Raw genomic sequence first — 25666 nt, 5'->3', positions numbered from 1 at the left:
GGCTCCAGCCCATTACAACCCTGAACTAGATAAAGCATGCATAAAGGAGAGAATAATAGATTATAATTGTCCATCTCAGAGCTAATTTCTGCTTCATGCAGTCTTCTTACAGTCTGTCTTTTAACTGCTCTTTTGTATTCTGATGTCTGATATTGTTTCTGCACTTTGAATTACCTTGCCTGACCTAGGATGCACTTTACCTTAATTTAATCATTCTAATCATCAGCACCTGACGATAAATACTTGTTTTGTGGGGAGATGTTTTCGTGTTTTCAACATTTTTGGCTTTGTTGAAAGCTTGTTTTGTTGAGTATTTGGTTGTAGCAGGTGATATATGAGTCATGAGCTAAAATCACATCATAAATATCTTTAACGAACATCAACCTCTTTGAGCATCTCGTCGTGTAAAGTTAGCTGAGAATTCATCCACAACTCGGACTTGCAACTCGGAGTCAACAGGTAAAGTCACTGAAGGATGTCAACAGTGCCGGGCAGTTATGTAATGACACTCTGCGCCTCATTTTATGAGAAATCCTGACTCATCCACGAGGTTGCAACTCTGAAAATACACTTTGCCAGTCTGACCGCCAAACAGACATTACCCTGAGCCACTGTCACGCAGATAAATCCTGTCAGCGTGATCAATCGCCACAGTGTTCCTGACAGCGAGGCTTGTCTCTCTTCCACGCGTTCACTGCAAACGCTGTTTCCGAGCCGGAGCTAATTAAGCGTCAGCGCTGATGAGAGCTGGCACTTGGAGCAGAAGAAGGTCAGGGAATACAGAGCCCTTCCAGCCTCGGAGCAAAACCATGCTGCTGTGCACTATTTATTCCACCCTGGCTGCCTCGCTGAAACAGTGTTCAGATGGTGACGGTTAAGTTAAGGACATGCAAGATGTGGAAAAGAGGACTGTCTGAAATCAGTCAGCACATAAAGTCCAGTTTATTTTTCAATCCTATGTTATCACTGCTACCATCAAATCAATCGCTCATGATTAAGGATGTCAGATCTGTCCGCTTAAGTCGGCCTGATGTACTCACAACCCCCCCCCCCCCCCCCCCAAGGGAATAAGGTCAATTGTAATTTCATTTTTAGAATATTGCTGTGTAAAAAGGAAACCTTTAAGTGTGAATGGGGCCAAAATTAGTGGAATTGGTCGTCATAGCAGGATGCTGTCGTAAAGATTTCAAAACTTGTCGCTCAGTTCCCGGCCGGAGACGACACACGATCCACGCCCCACCGATCGGCTCCAAGGAGGTCGTAAAGGCTGCAAATCGGACGCTGACTGGGAACCGATAGCAACAAAGCCCGCAGAGGCAACCTCATGAAGGAGGGAGGAGGAGGAGGAGGAGGACCAGTCTGTAAGCCGAGCGTTGGGAGGGGGAGGAGAAACTGTGCGCACATGGCCGATCGCCACATGATACAGAGGCAGAGGAAGAAAAGCGGCGTGGAGACATTGCGGTGAAAACGTGCTGAGCTGCAGCTATTTCCAGATCCATATATCTGAATACAAATCAGTTTTACCTTGCGGCGTGTGCGAAGGAATGCAAAAGTTGTACTTTTGCATTGCATGATATCTTTTAGTTCAGGTTGAGCCGCCAAGTGGAGATGGAAGACTCCCACGAGCCGTCTCAAACTGTAAATCACAATATTTGACGGCAAAGAATGAAAATATATTCTCAACTGCTAGATGGGTGTTATGAGTTCTTTCTCACTTCCTACAAAAACATCTGGAAATAGCTCCAAGCCTGAAGATATTACACAACAATGATGCACCAGCACGAGTGTTAAAATGCAGACTGCAGTTTTCTCAAGTGTTCACGTCCAAGCCGTTTCTCACCGAGCCAAAAGCTGCCAACGCTCGAAAACGAAGCAAACCGAGTAAAAGTGGAACGCAGCAGCAAGAGAACTAGTTTACACTCTGCGACAAGGAGTCCATAAGTCATGCAAACTGTCCAAACAGGCCGAAATCAAAGGCGTTTCTGCTGGATTTAAACAGCCACGATGGAAATGCGACTGAGAAAGCAGCTGTTGCGGAGAGGGTGGGGGGAGACATCCGATATGTTTCAAATCTGGAGATAAACGAGGGTGTTTCCAAGTCTGGTCCAGATAGTTCAGAGCAGAGTCGTACATTTATGAAGTTAAAAAAAAAACAAAAACCTGTTGTATAACAACAGTAAAAACAAGTTTGAATCCAGGATGTTTTCACACTCTGTGCAGATGCTTGATCAGAACATGAGAAGAGGTGTGAGCAACAAAAAGATTATCCCTTTTTTCAGACTCCATGATCTCCAGATCGCATAAAGCATGGAAGGAATTTAATTATTAAAAAAAATAAATAAGTGCAATGCAGGTCAAGTTCACAAGATCACATCGAGACGGTTTCCTCGCTGTGCAGTTCCGATGTGCTCAGGTCCGCCGTGTGTATTTATATTAAATAGTACCTAAAATAGAAATAAAATACACTCTGGTTGATAACCTATATTGTCCGAAAAGATTTGGGTCAGCATCAAAGCCACTGCTATTTAGTATGGCTCTCACTGAAAATAATGAAGTTGTGGATATTTTACTGTCAGTTGTGCTTCAGCCTTTAGTGAATGATCAGATTGGCCATGAACTTACAAAATTAGCTTAACCTTTTTACTACAGGATTAACTGAATTTACTTTGATTGCAGGGCTGTTGGAGTCAACAAAAAATGTCCAATGAGTAAGCGGCATCTGCTTCAGCTTCATTGGACATTTGTTAATATGTGTTATTTTCACTGTGTTAAGAAGCTCATGTTATGAATGTGTCACACTGGTGAATCTTGTCTGTGATTGGATGATCGCACTAAAGAAAAGGCACTAGAGGTGACTGAAATGACTGTTTTGTGTGCAAAAAGCCCTTTTTCTCTGATTTTCTTATTTTTAGACATCACCCAGATTGGAGTAAAAGGGTTAAACTTGTTCTTTATTCCTGAGAGCATCATCCAGCTTCTTTTTCTGCATGACTGCAAATCTCTTCTTCTCTTTGAATTTAACCTAAATCAGTGTAAACATGAAGTATTTTCCGAGGATCTCGTGCCCATCTGGAGGAAACTTAAGGAAACACGACTTATTATCCGACCCCAGATCCCTGTGAAATGAGCCTGAGCGACACTCTTCCTGCACAGAGGAGGAAAACAAACCGACAGGCAGGCAGACAGGGAGCAGATGACACCTATACAAAGCGCTGAAGGTAGCAGGGATTTGTAATTTGCTTTGCAGCCCCCCGGGGATCCTCCGTGGCTCTGCGGGAGTGACGGGAGCGAATGTAGGTCATCGCTGTGTTTTGGAAGCTCAGCATTAGTATCTGACCCTGTAGTTGCACGGCGCGGTGGTTTTCTAACATTTCGGGCGCGACTCTCGGCGGCGAATTCACACAGAACACGACTGATTGATGACTCACGTCTCATATCGGGCAACTCAGCCGGACCTTTTCCATCACCGGCTGTCAACAGGTAAAAATATTCCACCGCGCTCTCGTTTCCTCGCCGGTGAGTTTTCATATCAAGCACGTAAATGAGGAATATTTGGAGAGCAGTCCATCATTGAAATTGATGGCATGGGCTAAATCTCCTGATAATAAATCATCAAAACTGAGTAGTGCATATGGAAAAAAGGGCAACGGTGGCATTTCTTTCATCTGTCTAAATGAGTGAATGAGCGAGGCTGCAGCTGCGGAGCATGTGTATTGAAAGACGCGCAACGTGACACAACACTTTGTGCCTGCGTAGCGGCTGGAAGAGCGAGGAAAGCCTGCAGCGGGTAATTACATGGTGAACATTACCGGTGACACAACAGGTGCTCTGAAGCTAACGGAGGTATTCTTTAGTATTCCTGCTCCTTGGATCTGCTGATATGATGGTTTTGGTTTGTTTCTCTTTTTTTTAAACTGCTGGAAACTTCTATCTGCTCTGCACTTTTATCTTGATGTATAATGAAGCCATATATCATGAATATTTGTTTGTGTCTGATCCTAATAAAGCAGCAATTTCAGGGATTCCTCTTGAAACGGTTACTCCCGCACTCTGTCAAGAGAATGTCTGGATAGGATGATAAACTGTTTGCTTTCAGGCCCACTTAGAAAAAGCCAGCAGGGGTTGAACAGACAATAGACTGACGTTATGTTGATAAGAGGTGCCTCTTCAACAGACACAGGCCGGTTTCGCTTCAGCTAAAGCCCACTCGAAGAAAATCCCCGTCACCTTCCAGAGAGGCTGTTAGTCAGCTGAATCTGACCTGTGACCCCCATCCAGAGGAAGGATCGTCCAACCCGTATCAATCAAGTGGCTAGATTAGGCCATTAAAACAAAAAAGAAAACAATAAATAAGTCCGCGTGGCTTGCTGGACTGATGCATACTGTCCCTGCAGTACTCCCTTTTGACCTTTAACACGAGGCCCCACCCCCCTGTTTCTTCCGCCTTCCATCTTTACTGCCAGTCCACACTGTGAGTGGGGGTGGGAGGATCTTCGGTAGGTGCAACAAGGTTAATATCCTCTCCATCACACCTTCTTTCATCTGTGTCAAACCCGAATCAGAGCAGTGAGAGAAGACCCCTCTGACGCTGTCTGGAAAAGCCATAAAACACCGCCGGACTCCTAAAAAGGGCGAAAACAAACTCGAAAGAAACACTTGACTTCTCCTGGTTCCTACTTTACATGTTAATAGCCTCCGCTGACCTTTATTCTCAAGACCGCGGGGGTTATCGCTCTGAAAATGCCACTCAACTTCACCTATTAGGTTTCCATTCACATTTAGTGCTACCTGCTTCGGCATTAAAAACATTAGCAATATAATAAACCTGAAAACTAATGGGAGAAGCTGAAGTGCAGGGCCGAGAGAAACGGCTATTAGAGGCCAGACAAAGGACATGTTACTATGATGAGGTTAGAAGCTAATGCAGAAACATGCAGCGAATCACACAGCCGATCAATAAATGTCAGCTACACAATAAAAAACTACATGCATGAAAAAAACCGCTCGAAACTTTAAGTCTTTCTTTCCACTGGTCATTGAGTTTTAAGAGGAAAAAAAACTTTTCCACCTCCCCATTAACTCTACCTGTGGGCCTGGTTCAGGCCCAGCAGGTGCTGCTGCACTCCTCTGGTCATCTGGCGCTCCCTGCCAGCTCGCCCCACGTCTTCCTCCGGTCCTCACCTGCTTATTATTCACATCACACGCGCTACCTCGCTGGCAGAAAATTCCTTGGGAAATAGGTCGGAGAGCTGTCGACTTTCGCCGGTTACAAAGAGCCGCTTAGCTTCGGCAGGAGCCGAGCGGTGCCATGTAAAGCATGACGTGTGTGTGTGTGTGTGTGTGTGTGTGTGTGTGTGTGTGTGTGTGCTGAGCTGTGTTAGATAGCTGTCTCTGCAACACAAGCTAGCCTGTGGGGAAAATGTGTATCCCCGAAAGCGATTTCTGTATCAGAGCGATGCTTCACAAGGCGAATTGACATTAAACTGAACACTTAGCAGGCTTCCAGCAGCACGGTCCTGAACTGCAGGGTCAACACGCTGCTGAACAGGCCAAGAGATGCTAACGGATCACACTGCTGACCTTAAATGTCTGGGAGAACCGAGTTGAACTATGAGCAGTGGTGTAGTCCACAGTATATGCATACGCACTTCCAAATCCCCCATAATGCACCACTCAGTAATATCTACAAACCAGATTGCCTATTTTTTTTTTCCTAGGATGATGAAACCATGCATGACCCACCCTACTCTGCCACTGATTGGCTGGTAATCGCTGTATTGGCTGATCTGATTGGTTAATGTGTTCACCGTGCAGCGTGAGGACTGACGAGCCAATCAGAGGCAGAGACGAAGCAACTATCGCTAACCAATGTGTTACACAGAAATTATGTAAAAATGAGCAAATAATATGGACAGACTTTCACTTTTTCTGAAAACAGTTTGTCTGGGCTGCTTTAAAAGAAGGCAACAATCGAGAGTATGACTATTTGTGGATCTTTAAATGGAAATTCTGCATCAAAATTTAGGGAATTATTACTTTAAAAAGCCATAAAGTTGTATGCATTTGCACTAAGGTTAACATTTAACTCAATCAACAGATTTAAAAGTCAAAGCTGTTGCGGTGAGGCCATCCAGACTCATTACATCTCTTCATTTCGCCGCCTCTACAGCACGAGCGGTCGGCGTTGAAAAGGTTTTTGAAATGAGCAAGTTTCAATGAGAGTGCGGCGCCTTGTAAGTCGACCAGATTTAATTACGATTACATACAGGGCAGAACATTAAACTGAAACATCATGAAATAACATAATTGTCAGTGACTGATTAAATCCAAATAACCCAATCAGAATGTGTTATTACCACATATATATATTACTGTACTAATCCATCAGTATTGTTGAACAGTGGCCCGTTCCTGACAGATTAAGCCCTTATAAAAGAGCCTGAACATCCAGCCAGCAGGACTAATTTCATAATCAGAACACAGATGGAGAATGGACAGAGCTGCTTCCCCCCCCTCCTCCTTTCCCCACTAACAATATCTCCATCCTCTCCATCCAGCAGGCCACTTCACACCGTCCCACCGACTTACATCATATTCCTCAATCAGACCACTGCATTTTTGGCACCGCCCGTGCAATACCTCCCATCTACTGTATGTCAGGAGTTGGCAGTAGCCGTGGCGAGGTCCGCAGGCAGCGCTCTGGCTCGTACCCTCGGCTGGCACGGCGGTTCTGTCCTCGCTAAATGGAAACCAGCCGCTGCCGTCTGGACGCTGGACGGGGAGCTAGCTCGCTTCGAGGAGGCCGTCACGCTGGGAGATGAGCCTGTGCCCGGTCACCACAGAGTTGGCAACGCTTAAAGTCTGAGTGTCAGAGAAACAGAGCCATGGGGGGAGCGGGCGTGATGGTCTCCATATGCTTTCAGCCGTTGGACCGACAGTTCAACACAAGGCTCAAACTGCAGGCCTGATTTAAAAAAGACTTGGTGCCAGTTTAAACCTTCATACATTTCAAGCCGGTTTACACAACAATTCCAGGTGAGAATGCATCATTTTAACATTTTCATGTCAGAAAGATTGCAATTTCACACAGCAATGTCATTTTCCAAAAGTTCTGTTTTCACTGGCTCCCATCTCTGTTGTCGTGTAAACAGACCCAAAAACGCAATCAACGCTTTGCGTTTTCTCTTGAAAACCTCATGTACACGGGGTTTTCCATTCTATTAACGTAGGTGAAAAGGCTTTAAACAGTCATGAAGGCGCCGCGCTTCACCTAATGCCAGCGTACAGGAAGGAGACCCTCCCTGCTCCAGCCTGTGAAAGCTGTGCCCCGTTCAGACAGCAGAATGAGATGCTACCCTACTTTTTCTTTTACAGGTGCGTTCGGGGGGAAAAAAAACATCACAAAAATAAACGACTCAAGGCAGCTGTGAGCGAGGCAGGCATGAAAGACAAAGACATAATCCTAAGCCGTACAAAGCAAACTCCCTCGATGTATAGGCAGCATGTGAGGATAGAGCTGCTCCGTGTGTGTGTGTGTGTGTGTGTGTGTGTGTGTGTGAGTGTATGTGTGTGCGTGTTTACCCAGGCACACAATGGAGGGGAAGGAAAACACGGGGACAGGCAGGACCTTCCGAATGCAGTTTAACAAAATGTCAAGCACGTTCAGATCACCGGCCCACTGAAATGTCATCCAGGCGAGGTAGCAAAGAGGCGAAGGCTGCGGAGATGGATCTGCACGCAGCCCGGGCAGGACAAATGTTTATAATTACAACTCTGAGGCCATTAACCTGCTCGCGTTCCCACAACAGAGAAAACAGAGAAACAGGGGTGTTCAGATTCACATCACCTCGGACTGCTTCAAGCTGTTTATTTCCATTAAATTGCGGCTGTATGTTATTCCCATCAGACTGCTTAAACGGGCACATGTAGCAGTGGACATTCGTCCGGCATCGCTCTAGAGGAGAATCCACTTCCACCGCTAAGATTAAATTTATTCACGTATGATTCAGCTCAAATTTCCATTCGTAAAACACAGACTGACAGAAAGTGTGTGAGTTCAGAGCAGTCGGGTCTGTAAGGAGGTCCTGGCTAAGGGTGTTGCCTTCCTGCTGCTAAAGTGTGGTTTAATATAATTGTGCTGAAGAGCTGCAGTGCCGGGGGAGGAGAGTTCCATATCGATGCCTGGCCACGCCGACGGTGTCAGGTGGTGTTCATGAGACTTGTAATGGTGCAGAAAGCCTGATACACCTGCTCTGCTGGATGGCAGACACACAGCCATGGAATATTTTTGGCCTTTTCTAGAATAACTTGAAAGTTAAATTAGTAAGTCAGAAAAAAAAACATTTGAAAGTTAAAATAATGTGCTCAGTTTCAACTGTTTTCTCTTCGTTTTCCTTTTTGAGTTTTGAAATTTTCCACTCCGTCGACAGAAACACACGACGCCAGGGATGTCTCTGATGACAATCCGGACGAAAACGCTCTGACCGTCTCCCACAGGTGTTTGTCAGCGATGGCAGAGGAAATGACAGCCACACAAAAACACACAAACAAAGAGATGAGAGCGGCTCCGCAGTCGGCAGCGCACATCTCTGGTACACTGAGCAGCTGACACTTCAGCAATCAAGCCACAGAGGCAACGCCGATGCCAAAACTGCTTTGATCAGAGAAAATCTAAGTGGATAAGTACGGTGGTTTTCTCAGAGGCGGCGCAGAAGACTGAGTGTCCTATATCCTGAATGCTCAGCACCAAAGAGAAAAACTATTACAAGGAAGCAGCTGGCTGGATGCGACAGCAACTACAAAAGCGCAACTAAATACTCAGAACTCTGCCCATTATTCCACATTCAGACAACATAATTCACTGATCATGGTCGATCGTTTAAAACTGGAGCATTGTCAAAGCCTTTGGGCTGTGAGAGGAACTACCTGTGGAAAACTCACAGGTACAACATGGAAACTGCACAGAAAGACCACTGCACCTTCATGCAGCAAAACCCTGCTGTCCATGAGATTTTCAATAACAAACACCACTCTGAATGTTTAGCATTTGTTCTCTGTGTGGTGACGGGACATTATTTTCAAAACTCGGCTTCTTTTTCTGAAACTTAAACCACAGTTATGATCTTTTTTTTCCATTCCTCCCTCGTTCTCCTGAAACATCTGTCCATCCTCATGATGGAAAAACTGAGAAAAACGCTGAAGAGGGCATGTTTCAATTGTTTTTAAGGCTTTTTGTGTTGACTGATAAATACTTCAGTGTGACTGTTGTTTACAGCTCGTTCCACAGTAAACAAGAAACACTGAGTTGGCAACGCAGTTTTCCCAGAGACCTGCCGTCAAAGATCACACTTGTTTGGATCTTCTGGATCGGCCATAAGCTTAGTCAGTGTTGTCGGAATAGCATGTACCGCGGTGGTACAGTGTGACTTTCGGCCTCTGTGAACGCCGTGCCAGAAACCACGGCGGAGTGCTAATGCGCTTATTGTCACAGCTTCGGTAAAAACGTGTTGCCTCATGCCTTCGGCTCATCAAAAAAGCCCGATCGCTCTCCTCGCCCGGCAAGCCGCCTCGATTACAGGAGCTCCCCCCACCTCCGGCTCCGCCGTCCCTCCATCCATCCAGTCTGGCTGTAATTCATCAGGGCCTGGTGGCCTCCATTAGCGCTCCTCCGCAGGGACAGGACAGCCTCTGAAGCACAACACTCAGGCGGTGCGCTGGGGCCCCGCACTTTACCCTAACAGCTTCATCAGCTCTGCATCCCTGGAGCCTTACACACTCTCACACCAAGTGTATACACACACACACACACACACACACACACACACACACACACACACACACACATCTCTGGAGAGCCCAATTAGCAGCCATCACCTGTAATTCAATAACAACACTCCCTTTCTTTCAGCCACTCAGGCTCCTTCTTTCATTCGACCCTGAATTTTGCGTGATTTTAAAAAAGAGGGTAGAGCTTCAAGTTTTTTTCCAGCAACAAGCAGGTCTACATCCACGCTGAGGGCTTTACAGATCCGAACGGACCTGCAGTGTTCTGTTAACAACCGAGGTGTCTTCCACTCCGTCTCCCTTCTGTTGTTCACTTTTTTTTTTTTTTTTTTTACAAGCAACATACATCACGGCGCCCACCCGGCACGCTACAAATCAAAGCCGCAGGACGCAGGGCGGGTGAGAAGACACGGGGAGAATCCACACAGCACATCTCTACTCGGCTTATAATCAAATCCTCTGTTTCATGTTGGAGATTTCAGCCTCTGTCTGTCCAGCATGGCGGCCAAGGAAAGCAAAGACAAACACCTCTAACATCCCAGCACTCTAGAGAACTGCAGTCCAACCGTTTGAAACAAACCAAGAGATTCAATCTTAGAGTTATGTATCTACTTATCTTCTATCTAAATATGTAGGCTATATCTAATATTTTTGCATATAAACCAGCCTGCTGATCGATGGTATTTTATGCTCAAACACGGCAGAGAAGACGACAAAAATGAATTCTGCGGAGAGAAAAACAGTCATGGGGCAACTGGAGGCTGGGAAAATGAAATTTTTCAGTAGTCACAGTTATGGTATCGCTACTAAAAGTAAAACAGGTGAGTGGCAGCAGGTCGTCACCTCTGTAAACAGTGTGATTGTGATAGAGAGATCAGTGGCAAAGGTAAAGAAGAAGACGTGGCGAGCAACCAGTGAGTCTGTTTTCCATTACTATGATTGTTTTAACATTCTGAATCAACTCTAACCTGACAAAAACACACATGAATAATAACAAAAAGATTTCATACAGTAGAAAGCACAAAGCACACAAAGTACCATGTGATGGCTCAAGAAGTAAACAAAAACAATTAAAGAGGATCCAAACCTGTGCCTAAAATGAAAAACGGCCCTTGTAGTCTTCACCACAAATGTGTGTTTGTAACAGAAGAAAGGCTGTGATGCTTGAGGGAGGGAGGGGGCGATAAATCACTCCACAGTGCCTCTTATCTAATTATCTATTCCACTCCCACCTGTCCTGCTGCTGCTGTACCCTCTGAAGTCTCAGGGGCGTCTTTAGAGAGTCCGCCCCCCCCAACCCGACCGTCCAACTCATGATTTATGCTTTCTGAGACCAATAAGGCTGCTGGAAGGGCTGCCTCCTCTGCTCCGACTGGAGATTTACATCTTACCGCTGTTTTGTCTGTTTATTAAGCTTCAATCAGCCACAAATAGGTTGGAAAAATCCAACTACAACAAAGCATTTTGTGATGCAAGAAGACGACATAGTGGACTAAAGATGTTATTACTGAAACATAATTAGTTTCCTGTGGAAAGACACTGACGAGTCGAAACAAAAATAAAAATGGCAAAAGGAACTGCATTTCATGTATTAGTCTATTGCTCAGAGTTGTTGCTTTTCTTGCACTGTTTTCCTTCACATGCTATTTTTACTGCAGGCGCTCTCTGTGGACGGCAGAGAAAGAATTTCACTGTACACACGAGGCATGTTTTTTCTGAGCATTTCACAATAAACATTGAATTGAACGGACTTGAACTGAAAACCACAGTCACACTGTGAACATCTCAGTGAATCTGCTGAACTAAGATCAGTAATAATCCTAATCTGGATTTAAACCAGCACATCTGCAGGCCTCACAGAATCATTCTGCCTACAGCTACACTTATAAAATGACTTGATTTTTTTTGACTAGTTATTGTAACTGTAGACTTTTCTTGTTTCTAAAATAGATGCCCTGAACTGACAGCATCCTATTGGCTTCTTCGGTGAAGAAGGCGGTGAATAAAAGGTTCAAATTGAAATCTTAAGGTGGTCTCCGCTGTTTTGTTTCGCTGTTCTTTTCCACTTCTCACTTTCGTCCCTCCTTCTCTCTTCCCGTGTCAGCTTCCCCTACACCTGTTTCTTTGGGTTTACCTTTGAGATGTGTCCCAATTTTAAATGGAGGCAAATCAAAGTGAGTGTCCTATCACAGGCGGCTGCTTCAGACTTCAATGAACCGGCACGCAGGAGGTTTTACGACTGCGCCGGCCCTCTGCCGTACAGCACCCTCTGCTGCGTGCCTGGAGGCGCCCGGCAGCTCCGGGCCGGCTCGCCTCAGACTCTGTTCTACTTCTCAGCCAGCTGGAGAGAAAGAGGGGAGAATAGACGATGGCAGGGTATGCAAATTGTAGCACCACCAAAGGAGAGGGAGAGGAGTTTCCCACCGGCAGAGTGTGAAAGAGCGCTCCCCCTCTCCCTCTCTCACAGGACTCTGAATGGGACTCTTTTCTTTTGAGACACACACAAACCCCGTGCACACTCGTGCACAATCCCACAAACTCACAAATTAGCTTTTCTTTTTTTTTTTTCTTTTTTTTTTTGTTTTGTGCGTGTGTGTGTGTGTTTGAAATATTTAGCATCTTCTCACACACTTGGTCAACTGCAGCAGGAGAACCGGGGTCTGTTCTCCACAGATCTGCCTCCCCACCTCGGTGCAGATTAAAGTTTTAGCTGCTCGGGGAGCCGTATGAATATTCAGGTGGCTGGATGTGGATGATGAAAGGCAGCCGGCAAAGCAGGTTACTTGTGGAAATGGGCTAGGCCACCTTAAAGAAAACATGAGTTTGGCAGTTCCTCTCAGATTTTGCGTCGGCGCTGGAGGTAAATTTCAGTTCTGGTTCCACATTCGTTTTTTTTTTTTTTTTTTTTTTTTTTTGTCGACGGCGTAGGTGGCGCTCAGCAAACTTTGTCTTCATGGCATCAATTTGTTACAGCATTGTCAGTTCAGAGCCGGATTTGGATTCAGGATAATCTTATTTTGATTCAAGGTGGCATACTGTTGAGAGAGGAAAAACCTGAATCCTTCTGAGCTCTTTAGCATAAGACAACATATTGTTTGGCATTTAAACTTCATCACTTTTTTTTTTTTTTTTTTTAATTACACTTCTGCAGCCTGGAAACCGAACGTGTGAAAAGATTATACTGCCAAACTACAGTAAAAGTGAAACTCTGCATTGTGTGAAAACTAAGGGATGTCAAACCTAAGGCTCATGTGCCAAAACCAGGCCACAAGAAGCACCAAAGTCAAACCACCACGTCCAAGGTAAGAACTTCAAAGCAAACACTGACTGTTTTAACACATTTTTTAAAGAGTAACAAACACAAGACTGAGATACGCTGCATTCAAAGCTACAAGCTAGCATTAGCCTCAAAGCTAAGTCATCAGGGGAGTTTCAAAAAAACATGCCTAATGCAACAGTTATAGAAGTTATTTTGGGGATTAAAATTAGCTTTATTAAAGCTGAAGTCATTACTAGGAGTATTTGTTTGATTCAGAGAAATTATTGACATTTTCATCACATATAATTTGCACCACACACAAAAAAAAAACACTTTAAAATTGTAATTTAAAGGTTATTATGGCACTATTTTACCAGTCCGGCCTTTAACCCTATACCGGCATTCTACCATACAAACACACTAGAACCACGTAAAGATATTCAGTTTAATTCAGCCTGTTGTTTTGAAACAAACCAGCTATTAATATCAAATCCCCCTTGAATACTTCCCTATGCAAAGCAGATCAAAACCAACAATAAAACTGAGCATCCCCATTCAGCTCCTCAGCACAAGCGCACTCATGTGCCTTCTGCGGCTTCAGGGCCGCTCCACTGACCTCTGACCTCCCAGCAGAGGACACAGGAGGGAGGGAGGGAGGGAGGGTGGGTGGATGCAGCCTTCTTATTTATTTAGACAACTTAGTGCAGTGCGATCCCAATGACACATTTAGTTGCTCTCAGTTTCACTCTAAATCAGAAGGCAGAGCACCATTCCCTTTCTCCTTGACTAAAAATATGTCTCACATTGAGTGTACTTGAAGCGTGAGGACAAATTAAACCTGTATGACGGAAGACACGTCTGCACCGGGGAATGTTTTCAGTAATCTGTCATCGGACTCGTGCTGTTGTCGGAATACGTGATTCTTATTGTAGCGGCTCTAAACTCCCGACAGAGGACATCAACGGCTGATATGTAAATCCTGATCGCTATTTCAGTCAGGGGTGTCAAACATAAGGCCCGTGGGCCAAAAGCGGCCTGCAAGAGACTCAAACCCGGCCCGCCAAAACCACCAAGCAAAGTACAGTAATTTCAAAGAAAATATTGATTTTTTTTTTTTTTTTTTTTTAAACAATAACAGACACAAAAAACACTGAGCTATCTGAAAGCTAACTCACTAGCATTAGCCTTAAAACCATGAGTTGTAAAAACCTGCATAATGCAGCAGTTATAGGAAAAGTTTTATTAGGTGACTTTTGACTCAATTTTACACCAGAAGGTTTCATTAAAATGTACTTTTACATTTGTATTTTTATGCATCATTTATCTAATTCGTTTCAACTTTTCATAACTACTGTATACAGATTTATAGCAAGTTTCTGCGCAGTAAAAATTCTCACACATCACTCTGGTTAACTTGGGGGTTTATATTGCCTTAACCCATGTGGCCTGTTGTATATGTATCTGTTGTTCAGTATTGAGTCATCTGCTTCAACTTTGCATGGCTGATCTGTCAAGGTGCCTTTATCAGGCGGTGTCATCTAACTGAAGCGCAACAGCGTCGGAGCGAGCGGCTGATTTTTCCCCGGGCAGGGACCGCGCTAATGCATGTAAATCCACACAAGCAGGCCTGTGTTGTTATGCAAAGCCCGGAGGAAAGTAGCAGTTTCCCACCTTGATGCTAGCGCACGATGCAACACACACACACACACACACACACACACACACACACACACACACACACACACACACACATACATAAACACACACCACCCAATTAGTCACAGGGAAGCAGCAGCAGCAGCATCAGTCGGCCTGACGCACCTCCCCCTCAGGACCGTAAAAGGCGACGGGGAGGGGTTAATGCTGACTTGGTAAAGACATCCTGGAGTGCTTTGTCATTCCACAGGCCCATTTGTGCAAGGGAAACACACACTCTCTCTCTCTCACACACACACACACACGCGCGGCCTCAGGCCTTTTAACACAAGGAGAAAGTAACATGACTGATCACCAGCCATGGATCAGTTAACAGCTACTGTTGACCACAGACACCTCTAATACCCGTTGAACCATTTCCCCCCTCTACCTCACAGCCAGCAAAGGTGGACGTGTAAATAAATATTTATCCAGCACTCCAGTCACATCAAACTGAAAAACACTAGTCCTCCAAATAACATGAGGGAGAAATCCACAGTAATGCCACAATAACAAGCTGGATTGTGTTTAACTACGTTTCCCAAATGCAATCCTAAAGCACGATAACATCAATTATTTGACAGACTAATCTCGTGAGTGCTGGGGTGAATCCAGGTGATGGCGAGCCAAATCAGCTGCAACACAATGCTAAATATTACCTCAGCGGCCGGGACGCTCACGTGACTCCTCCACCTTAGGGTGACCTCGAGGACAGGGCTCACTCATACATGGAGACAAAACAGGCCTTGAAAACCTGAGGCAGCTTTTATATCTAACCCTCCTCTGACAGGAAGACGGTGCGCGGTCAGAGGTGCTTTTCTGGGACCCTTGAAAATGCGCTGTTACATTTCAAGGGGCGATCCTTTCAATAAATCCAGCGCTAAGTGCCGCTTCTGAGAATTAAATTGCAGGAAGTCATAGATGGCTTTAACGCAGACTGTCAGAGGTCATGGTGCTTATAAGATGATGCAAAGCAAAGAAACCACAACTCACGGCATTAGAAGTGTAGAACAGTTTTTGAATAAACACACTGAATTGTACTCATCTGAGGCCTCGTTTCAAATAAACAAAACTAACGCTACGTTCTGGGTTTCTGTTTACATGAAAACAACGCTATAAGCCACTGAAAACACAACTTTTGGAAAAATGTTTCCATATTCTAATGGAACTGGTAATTGTTACAGTTGAGTCTGTCCAACCCAATGTCCATGTATTCCCATGGTCAATGTTTACAGCTTTTTGTTCTCTGCAGACATGTGTAGCACCAACACCCAACAGCGCCAACTCGTGGCATGGCATGCTAACTGCTCCGTTCTCAGTGTTCCTGCTGTTTCCGTGTAAACGGACATCAATGCTGTGTGAACACAAAACTTGTCAGAAGAAAAATTAGGTATTTTCACTTGAAATGGGGCCAAACCATCAAATCACAGCATTATTATTCAAAAGTTTGAAACACAGACCACTAACCACTAACCAGCAGAGTGAGAAGAATCCCTGAAAGCTCCTCCGGTGGAAGTACTGTCTCTGATTTTACCAAATGCACATCTGTCTTTTAAATAAACCTTGTCCTGAGCATCATTACAAATTTATGACACAGAAAAGCATTTCTTAGCTCAGCATCAACTCTCAAAACAAAAAAGGGATCCCAAACAAAACCGAAACAGACAGAGGACGGTGAAGGCCGAGACCTGGCTGGCTCCGGCGTAGGACCGGTCCAGGCCTGGGAGTAGGCCGCTGTGTTTATCCTGTCAAGGTATGTTAACACCAGCCTGCATTCCTGTAGTCTCTAAATTGCAGTGTTAGATTACAGCCCAGCTGAGAGTGCACTGGTACACACACAAACATGGAGTACTTAAAATTCACTGGGTGACGGACGCTCGAGGGCCCACACCTGCCATTTACAGTAGAGCTGCACACCGTGTGGTGGAGCTGGTGAAGCTAACATCACACTGCCAGCTCGGCTATTTTTACCACGCGATATCTGTACTGCACACGGATATTATGCGCTGGCCATGCTCCAACAACTTATTCCATTATTGGGAGTCGCATTTGTTACGTCGCACTGATGTATAAAAGAGGGAAAAGGGTCTGCTCCGGGTCTCTGCTGAGCTTCCATAATGTTTACAGTTGCTGCCTGATGGGAAATAATTTATGTAGTGAGCTGGAGCAAAACCAGCCCTTTGCCAACAGCAGGCAGGTTCGGGTTGGCCTGTTTGAAAGATTTTTGTTCTCTGATAGAAACGTTAGATAGCAGAATGTGACGGTGCACACACCTGCAAGTTTGTCTGAACTCTTGCCGACGTTGTGGATTTTCATAAATGCATCTTGCTTTTATAAAAGTGACTTACAAACTAAGCACTCTCTCTCCTTTCCAGTGCGCTTCTAACTCATTAAATCTGGACAGAAGCTACCAAAGCAAACAGTCAATGATTAGCTTCAATTACATGGTCTGAAAGCAGAGCTGTTATGAAGTGTCTCCTTAACCAGCGGTGGTAACGGATTACCTGCTCCATTGGCTCTGCTAATGTTCTGGTTAACAGTTCAGGTTCAGCGAATCAGGACTGAGCAAAGTGAGGCTTGATAAGCGTCGCACTGCAAGTCTGAGCCGAAGAAAAGGAAATAACAGGTGCGAGCTTGTCCTTCAAAACAAAGGAAAAGTAATGCAGTGTTGGCTTTAATATCGCAGCTGTCAGTCTCTTCTAGACACAGAGTTCTTGAAGTTTAGAGACCTGATTAAATGATGAATAAAAATATTAGGACTCTCATTCACGTGAGCAAGGCGCCGTTTACATGACAACAGTGTTTGGAGCCGCGTGTGAGAGGAGACGGACAATAACAACAATGGCGGCCTTGAGAATGTCACGATCGCCAGGTGACAAGAGGTGTTTCTCTCCAGATGAGAAACACCTGTAATAGTAATCCAATTTGGTCATCCAGCCACATGAATGTCTGTGTACTTGGCATTCTCTGTGTTTTATAGCATATTGTTCTCTGCACGTGTGGTTTCACTACAGCTCAACACTCCAGAAACAGATACCTTAAATTAACACTTAGTAACAATGTCAGACAAGACTAAATATTAAAGACCTTTTTAAAATGTAGTGTAGCTAATTAGAAGGTAAATGGTGGGTCTACTGAATGCTAATAAAATGAGAATGTTCACTCGTTGTGCTGTTAACACACACTGTGTGGTGTGAATGGATCCTATGAATAGTAGATCATCAGGTAAGGTGTTGATTGTTAGTGTAGGGGATGCAGATTTCAAGTCCCAGTACAGTGTGAGTTGTGTTCATGTATTGCAGCGACATTTATGGAGATCCCAATGCCAAAACGTCTCAAGAAAAATAAAACACTTGCCCCCATAATGTTGTCCGGTGTGCAATCACACTAGAACGTCATTTCCAGCCAGTAATATCAGGTGAACACATCTCCAGTCCATTTGCTCACTTTCTAATTGAGTTTATTCCTACTCTGATGAGTAGATACGTTAATAGGTTATGTAAGTAATGTGAGCTTGTGAACTGTTAAAGGGATTACAAGGTCAAAATGAAAGCGTTTCTGACAATATCAGCAGCTGCTTGCCTCATCATGCCGATGTCTGTCTGGAGGTCATGGTACATTAGCACATGCTAATGCCCAGAACATTAAAATGAAAGGATGTGAAGGAGATTCAAAGTAATTTATAGAAATGCAAATGGAAGAAGCAGCATGGAGAGAGGGGCGAGTGCAGAGCAGCAAAAGCTGCTGCGCACTGATTCACAAACACCTTTTTGCCATCTTGATTGTCAAAGGATGCGCACCTTTCACATCCTAGGATTTCTTTAAGGCATTAAATTAAAGGGACACTGCGATGAGACGAGGCGGACTGGAGGCGTTTTTTTTTTTTTTTTTCTCGCAGAATCTGCCCTGTGCGCGGCGATCGCAGCGCTGCAAAGATCGGCGATCATACACCTTCATAGGTGTTGCATCACCTTGCGCGTATACCTGGCTGTCTCCGGTCCAGGAAAAAAGCAGCAACCCCGCCTTCACTGCGGTGATGCTACTGACCGCCATTCCCCTCACGGCTCAGGAAATTGTATAACGAACAACACAATGGATGGACACGAGTGGGTTTAAGCGCAGTCGGTGCACACGGCGTGTGTGTATGTGTGTGTGTGTGTGTGTGTGTGAGGATAAATAATGGGGGCAGAACCACCTTATGCACGGATCTCTTTGCAGGACGCACACACACACACACACGCGTATATACACACACGCGCACCGAGAAGCTGCAGGGCTGCGCTCGATCAACCGAGCCACGAAAACACGCGTAAAAACAGCCCGCACAAGTGGGTCAGAAATGGATGAGATAAATCCCGCGAGAATGAAGAGAAGCGAGCATCCACGGCACACCGTGAGAAACTAGAAAGAACATTACTCCAAAAAAAAAAAATAAAAAAATCCACCTCTACCTGCACAAGTTGACATTTGGAGCGGTTTTCCTGCCTCCTCACGACGCGCAGAGGCTTCAAGAAAGCAGATTCCGGTTCCGTGTAAACGGGTCGAGAGCCGCAGGTGTTATTTGTGTTTATTTCTAGGCCATTTGTCAGCCCCGTTATCCGCGTTCAGGTAAACATGGTGATGATGGTGATGATGAGGATGATGATGATGGCGCACAGAGTCACCGTCGTGTCGTCAGCAGGAGGAGAGAGGGGGGAAAAAAGGTGCTTTCCAGCCCCTCGGCTCACACACGCATCGAGCCTCATAAAAATATATATATTTACAGGTTTACTTTTTTTATTGGCTGACGGGATGTGTGAGGGGGAGAGCACAGGTAAGGCACCGGCCAATGAGAGACGGTGGCTCAAAAGGCTTGTCTAAATTTAAAGTTATTACACCCACATACATCCACGGTCTTTTTATACCTCATATACTAACGGGATTATTCCAGCAATTACATAAAATCTGAATAAAGTCAAAAAGAAAGTGAAAATACGCAAAAGACACACGCGTCGCAGGTGCAAAACGCACTTTGCGACACAATCGGAGAGCAAAAAATGACTATAAATGTTGGATTATTAAAGAGAAAGCAGCGCACAAGAAGATGAATCGCTAGAAAAATCCACTTTTCAGAGAATAAATAAGACAATTTCAACGCTTACCTCCACTAAGGGAACATGTGGTGTTGCAGTTGTAGCAGGGAGGGGAAGAGTGGAGATAAAATAAACATCCCATGCCTGTGCCATCCCCTGGACCAGAGAACTGGACCAAAAAGAGGAAAAAAAGAAAAGAAAAAGAAAAAAAAATCCCACCCACTCAACGACAACAACCCAATGTCAACCACGAGGCCACCAAAACAAATAATCTGGAATAATAATCAGGGGATCCGCTCCGTCCGTTAGCACCAAACTAAACCTCGCCCTAAGAAAAAAAAAAAAAAAAACACAAGCGGGCCACGTTGTTGTGCGAACCTGTCGCCAAGTGTTGCTGTTTGCGGGGAAAAGTGGAGAAAAGTGCGGGGAAAGTGTGCTAAAGTGTGAAATCCGTCCAGGAGCGGGGCTCCTCGGGTTATTCTAGCGGGCGGATAACGGTCCGCTCCGTCCGGCGGCCCCATGCACCGCCAGGCGGAGAGAGACGCCAGCCAGGTATAACGGTACACCGCTCAAACTCACGCCGCTGCGCCCCAACTCGCTCCCAAAAGTCCCCTGGAGGAGTTTAGCCGGGTGGAAAGCTCTCCGGCGGCCGGGCCGGGTCGCCCCGCGCCCGCCGCGGAGGAGTTGGGACTTACCGCTGCTCCTCTTCGGGTTCGCCTGTTTTCTGCGCTTACACCTGGGGCCATCCGCCATGATCCTCTCGCTGAGAGTCTGAAACGCTGAAGCGAGTCACCTCCTCCTCCCTCCTCCCTCCTCCTCCTCCTCCTCCGCCTCACCCCTCCTCCCTCCTCCTCCCTCCTCACCCCTCCCATCCGCGCACCGCAGAAAACACCTGGTTTGCGACACACTGGCCGCTTTTACGGCATCACCTTCTCAAACACCTCCGCGCGTGAGGCCCCTCCTCCCGGACGCACGTGGGCGCACGAGGGCGCGCACTGGCGCGCGTTCACTGGGGTCCTGCTGCTGCCACAGCCGGGAGGAGTAACGAAGGTAACGGGTCACACACTCAGTCCCGTTACTCTGATGAGGCGGTGTTTTGTTTACTGTAAACACACGTGTACACGTGCAGTGTGCAGATTTACATATGATGTGGCTAAATACGAATATAGACTTGTGTCTTTTATGACCATTTCTCCCCTATATGTAAATATAAACAGGCAGCATTGAAATGAGGGGATAAAAATGTAAAAATTGGCATAATGAAGAAGTATTTAGGGTAATATTACTTTTATTGATCATTATTTCCCCCAATATGTCAATAAAAACACAACCAAGAGTAACATTAATCACTTTAAACGCACACAGTACTTCATTGAAGTAGTATTTTAGGAAAATATGGCTTTTTCACTTTTTTTCTACAATATAAATAAAAATAAATATTTTAAAAAATAAAAAATGTATAAAAAATAAAAATAGCAACATTTAAAAATATGTTAACTGCAAAAGCTCATACTTTTATGACACCCCTCATATGTAAAGAAATGAAATTAAAGAGAATAAATGCACAAATTAAATACACAGTACCTTATTGAAGCAATAATTTAGATAATATCACTTTTATTAGCTACTTCCCCACATGTGAAAAAAAAACCCTTAATCAGGACTGAAAATATTAAATGAAAATGCACATGTTAGATTAATGAAGAATTATTTCTGGGTATGCTTTCCTCAACACATGAATAAAAACAGCTATATGTAATTATTTGATATGTTATCAGTATTTTTTTCTGGAATATGTGAAAAAAAACTGCAGCCAGGAGTGAAATCAAATAATGAAAATACACACAGTACCGTAATGGAGTAGTGTTTGTTTGTTTGTATGTTTGTTTGTTTGTTTGTTTTATGTGATTAGCTTCTCTACTATGTGTGTGAGTGAAGCAAGATGTCAATATGTGAATTACAAATATTGGCATCATTTTTCTCAATATGTAAATTAAAACATATAGGACTGAAATTTAGAATAAAAATACACATAGTGCTTTAACAAAGTAATATTTCTTGGCAAAAATATTTTTAATGACGACGTTTTCCCCAAAACATGAATATCAATACTGAGTGAAAGTACTTTGGGTACTTTTTTATTTGTAAGTACTTTTTTCTTTTTTGCCAATGTATAAGCAATGACACAAACAGTAGTACAAATGACAAATTATGGATACATACTTTACCGTAATAACATTTTTGTGTTATTTTTCACCAGTATGTAAATTAAAACACCAGCCTGTAAATACAACATGCCTAGAAGTGGAAGTTCCAGAACGTATACTCACATTACTGTATCGAACTTGTATTTTTGGAAAACTTTTCAACCAATTTGTCATTTTACTCATACTTAATTACAGTTTACTCCATGTCCGCTTCATTAAGCGTTTGGTGCAACAACCTGAATTTATATTCATACATTTCATCTGTATCTTATAAGCAGTTCATTTCTAGTTTTCTATGCTGTGTGAGGATAGTGCTTTGAAACTGAATGAAAAGCTTTCTGCTGACAGTCAATAAAACATCCAGTAATAAAGTGGTACCCTTTTTGAGAACAGCAGCCTACTTTGCATTTTATCTTGAGTATTTTTAAACAGCACCTGCACTTTTAGTGATTTAACAGTTGTGCAATACACAGTTGCTGTGTAGACGCCGGTCTGTAGGGGTGAGTGTGAGTGTCTGTGTGTGTGTGTGTGTGTGTGTGTGTGTGTGTGTGTGTGTGTGTTTGTGTGTGTGTGTGTGTGTGTGTGTGTGTGTGTGTGTGTGTGTGTGTGTGTGTGTGTGTGTGTGTGTGTGTTTGCCCAGTGGGGGACAGGCGATCCACTCTTTGAATGTTGCTTGCTGGGACTGAACCTGAGTTGGATGAAACGGTTAGAGGATGGATGGATGGATGGATGGATGGATTGATGGATGCCATGAAGTCTCACATGCATGGGACTCTGCTGCGAGGAGAAAGTTTTACACTGGTGGACTGAATTGATTGATTGAGTTACATTCTTTTGGTACAAAACATGTAATATTAGAAATCTGTAATTATAGAATAGAACAGGAATACTTCATTAATTCCAGAGAGTTTCTTTCTAGCATGACTCCACACAGAGTAGAACAGAGAATAAAAAGAAGTCAATGTGTAGTTATACATTTAAAGAATATAAACTCCTATTAATAATCATTCAACTCTGCTGTACCTTTTGGTTGTTTGTTGTTTTTTTTTTTTTTTTGCAGTTTGTGTTATTTTTTGCCTTGTTTCTGATCCACAATCAAAGAAAGTGAAACAAGAGCAGATTGTCTTGTGGTTTAACTCAATGCATCATCTCTCATGAACCACTTCTTTTCAAATGTTCCCCAGAAGCGTCTCCTGTCTCTGTTCATTCATAAAGTAGTCAAACACGAGTTTAGCTGAACTGGAGACAGGGCTTGTTCACTGTTTCTCATCGGTGACCTTGTGTGTCACCTCAATATGAGAAAGACGTCATTAAGCAGCAATCACAAAGAGAAGCAATCGGTGGAGAAAGTCCCAGATTAGACACAACACGCATGCAGTGAGCAGGTCTCTGTCCAGGGGAAGGATCAGTTCAATGACAGTTCACAGGAGGTCACAGGCGCGGCCTTTAAGGTCCAGTCGAGCTATTCTTGTACCTGCGGACGATCGGGTTTCCTGCTCAGACATACCAGGTGCTGCCGAACACCGGCAGCCTCTGAGCCGGCGAGACTCCTGCGGATGTCCTGACGCCGTTTGGAGGACGAGGGGAGGGATGAAATTAGACTGCAGAGGCTTAACAGGGGAACAGAAAGTGTGAGATTATGCGTATTGTTCGGAGGCTGCCCGACACCATGGAGGAAACACGAAGAGGATTATGTTGGTTTTATAGGAAAAGGAAAACACGTGCAGGGAAAGTCTTTATTGTTGAAATGCTGCCGCAGAGAAACACCTATCCTAATCCACAGTGCTGTTACTATTTCACTTACATTTATTAATCTGTGAAATGAAGAGAAACAGTATTAATAGTTCTAAACGTCTCCAGAAAGAACCCCAAATGACAACAGCAGAGAGAATCTTGAAAAGCTCGTATATTAAATCACAGTACTACAGAGACCAGTTGATGACATGCTTAACATGAATTTTGTACGTCAACATTCATATGTATTTCCCCTCACAGATGTCAGTTCACAATATTATTTCATTAAAGTGGTTAGTATGTGCAATTTTGATCAGTTTCACACCTTCCAACTGATTTAATTGAAAATAAATGGCACACAATGGTGTTATTTTCAGTCCCAGATATAAAAGGATTTTTAATATGATGTACTTTTCGGTCGAAATGAGTTCCTCCATAGGGCGGCTGGGCGCCCCCTTAGAGATACGGTGAGGAGCTCAGTCACCAGGGAGGAGCTCGGAGTAGAGCCACTACTCCTCCATATCGAGAGGAGCTAGCTGAGGTGGCTCAGCCATCTGTTCAGGATGCCTCCTGCATGGACGCCTCCCTGGGGAGGTGTTCCGGGGATGTCCCACCGGAAGGAGGCCCTGGAGAAGACCCAGGACACACTGGATGTCTCATGGCTGGCCTGGGAGCGCTTTGGATCCTCCCAGAAGAGCTGGAGGAAGTGTCTGGGGATAGGGAAGCTCGGGCATCTCTGCTTGGACTGCTGCCCCCATGATAAGCGGTAGAAAATGGATGGATGGATGGATGGATGGCACTGTTGTTATCAATAAATGAATATATTGATAAATTATGATGGGTTTTTTTTCACTTTTTCTAGCTTTTTCCCATGTTAAAAATCAGCTTGAGCAGTCAGGAAATGTATTGTGTGACTCAGAGGTATTATATCATATGATGGTGATTGTTATTTTCACCCTCTGAATGCACACTTACTCGTATTAGCTTGTTGTTTTGGTGCCTTGCTCAGCTCTATTTTGCTAAATTGGCCATCGCTGAATTATGCTGGGTGGTAATAATGAGCCTTTTTGCAGAAATCATTTTGACGTGTCACACTGGGAATAGCACAGATGTCACTAATGACATTATCAGCCTTGCCTCTTAGTGTCCCAGTAATGTGACTGATCCATTATGCACAATACAACATGCCTGAAAAAGAAACTAAATTTGATTTTGTTATTCAAGCACATAAAAAAGGCTATACTGAAACATTGATTTATCACAATATTTTATTTTATACAAGCTGATATTTGATCAGTGTTTCACTAAATGAGGGGAGTCCATTACAAAGTCACCAACAACCTCGTGCATTCACACTTAAATGCATTTTTTTTTTGTCACGGATTTACCTGAAGCACATATTTGACAAGCACCTGGAGAAAGCCCAGAAAGGCACAGGGAGAACATGGTAATTCAAACCAAGCAATCTGTTGATTAACCTTATAGACGTTCCATGGTTCTGACTGGCTGCACGACCGTATCTCTACACCTGGATGACTGATGTAATCATCCGTTTGATTCACTCTGCTGGAACTGAACCTCCCACTGGCAGGATGTGATGACGATGGAGTCTCCCATTCCACTACATCACAATGTCACTTCAGGCCACGGCTGTCCTGCCGCCAGACAAATGAAAGAGGAAATAGGTGCCATTATTCAATGCTAATTCAGTATTGATGTTAATATTGGGGCTCAAAGGGACTTCGGGGCTTTTACTACTTCTTCAGTGAATTCAATTGTTTTTCTGTTAGGAAAATCCTTTGCATTCTAAAGTCAGCCAGAACGCTACGACTATTGTTATTTAGCAGGGGGGAAACCCATCAAGGTGAGCCCTTGGGCTAAACATCTCCTTGATGTTTCCTCAATAAAGTCCTTTG

General features: G+C 44.2%; 1 protein-coding gene across 3 annotated transcripts in view; it reads right to left on the bottom strand.

Annotated features, from left to right (window-relative positions):
* The window catches only part of LOC115404997 (zinc finger E-box-binding homeobox 1-like), a 60529-nt gene extending 39929 nt beyond the window's left edge, over window positions 1-20600 (bottom strand). For 2 of the 3 annotated variants that reach the window (XM_030114379.1, XM_030114380.1), the window contains exon 1: window positions 20505-20600. In XM_030114379.1, the coding sequence (XP_029970239.1) occupies window positions 20505-20562 (58 nt within the window). In that variant the 5' untranslated portion in view covers window positions 20563-20600. Of the gene's footprint in view, window positions 1-19878; window positions 19953-20504 lie in introns of those variants that run through there. The other variant, XM_030114377.1, reaches the window with a different exon arrangement.
* Between the last annotated feature and the right edge of the window lie 5066 nt (window positions 20601-25666).

Source organism: Salarias fasciatus, chromosome 18, assembly GCF_902148845.1.
Source record: "Salarias fasciatus chromosome 18, fSalaFa1.1, whole genome shotgun sequence".
NCBI classification, from domain to species: Eukaryota; Metazoa; Chordata; class Actinopteri; order Blenniiformes; family Blenniidae; genus Salarias; species Salarias fasciatus.
The sequence above is the reverse complement of the archived record's forward strand: the minus strand, read 5'-3'. Positions and strand labels throughout refer to the sequence as shown.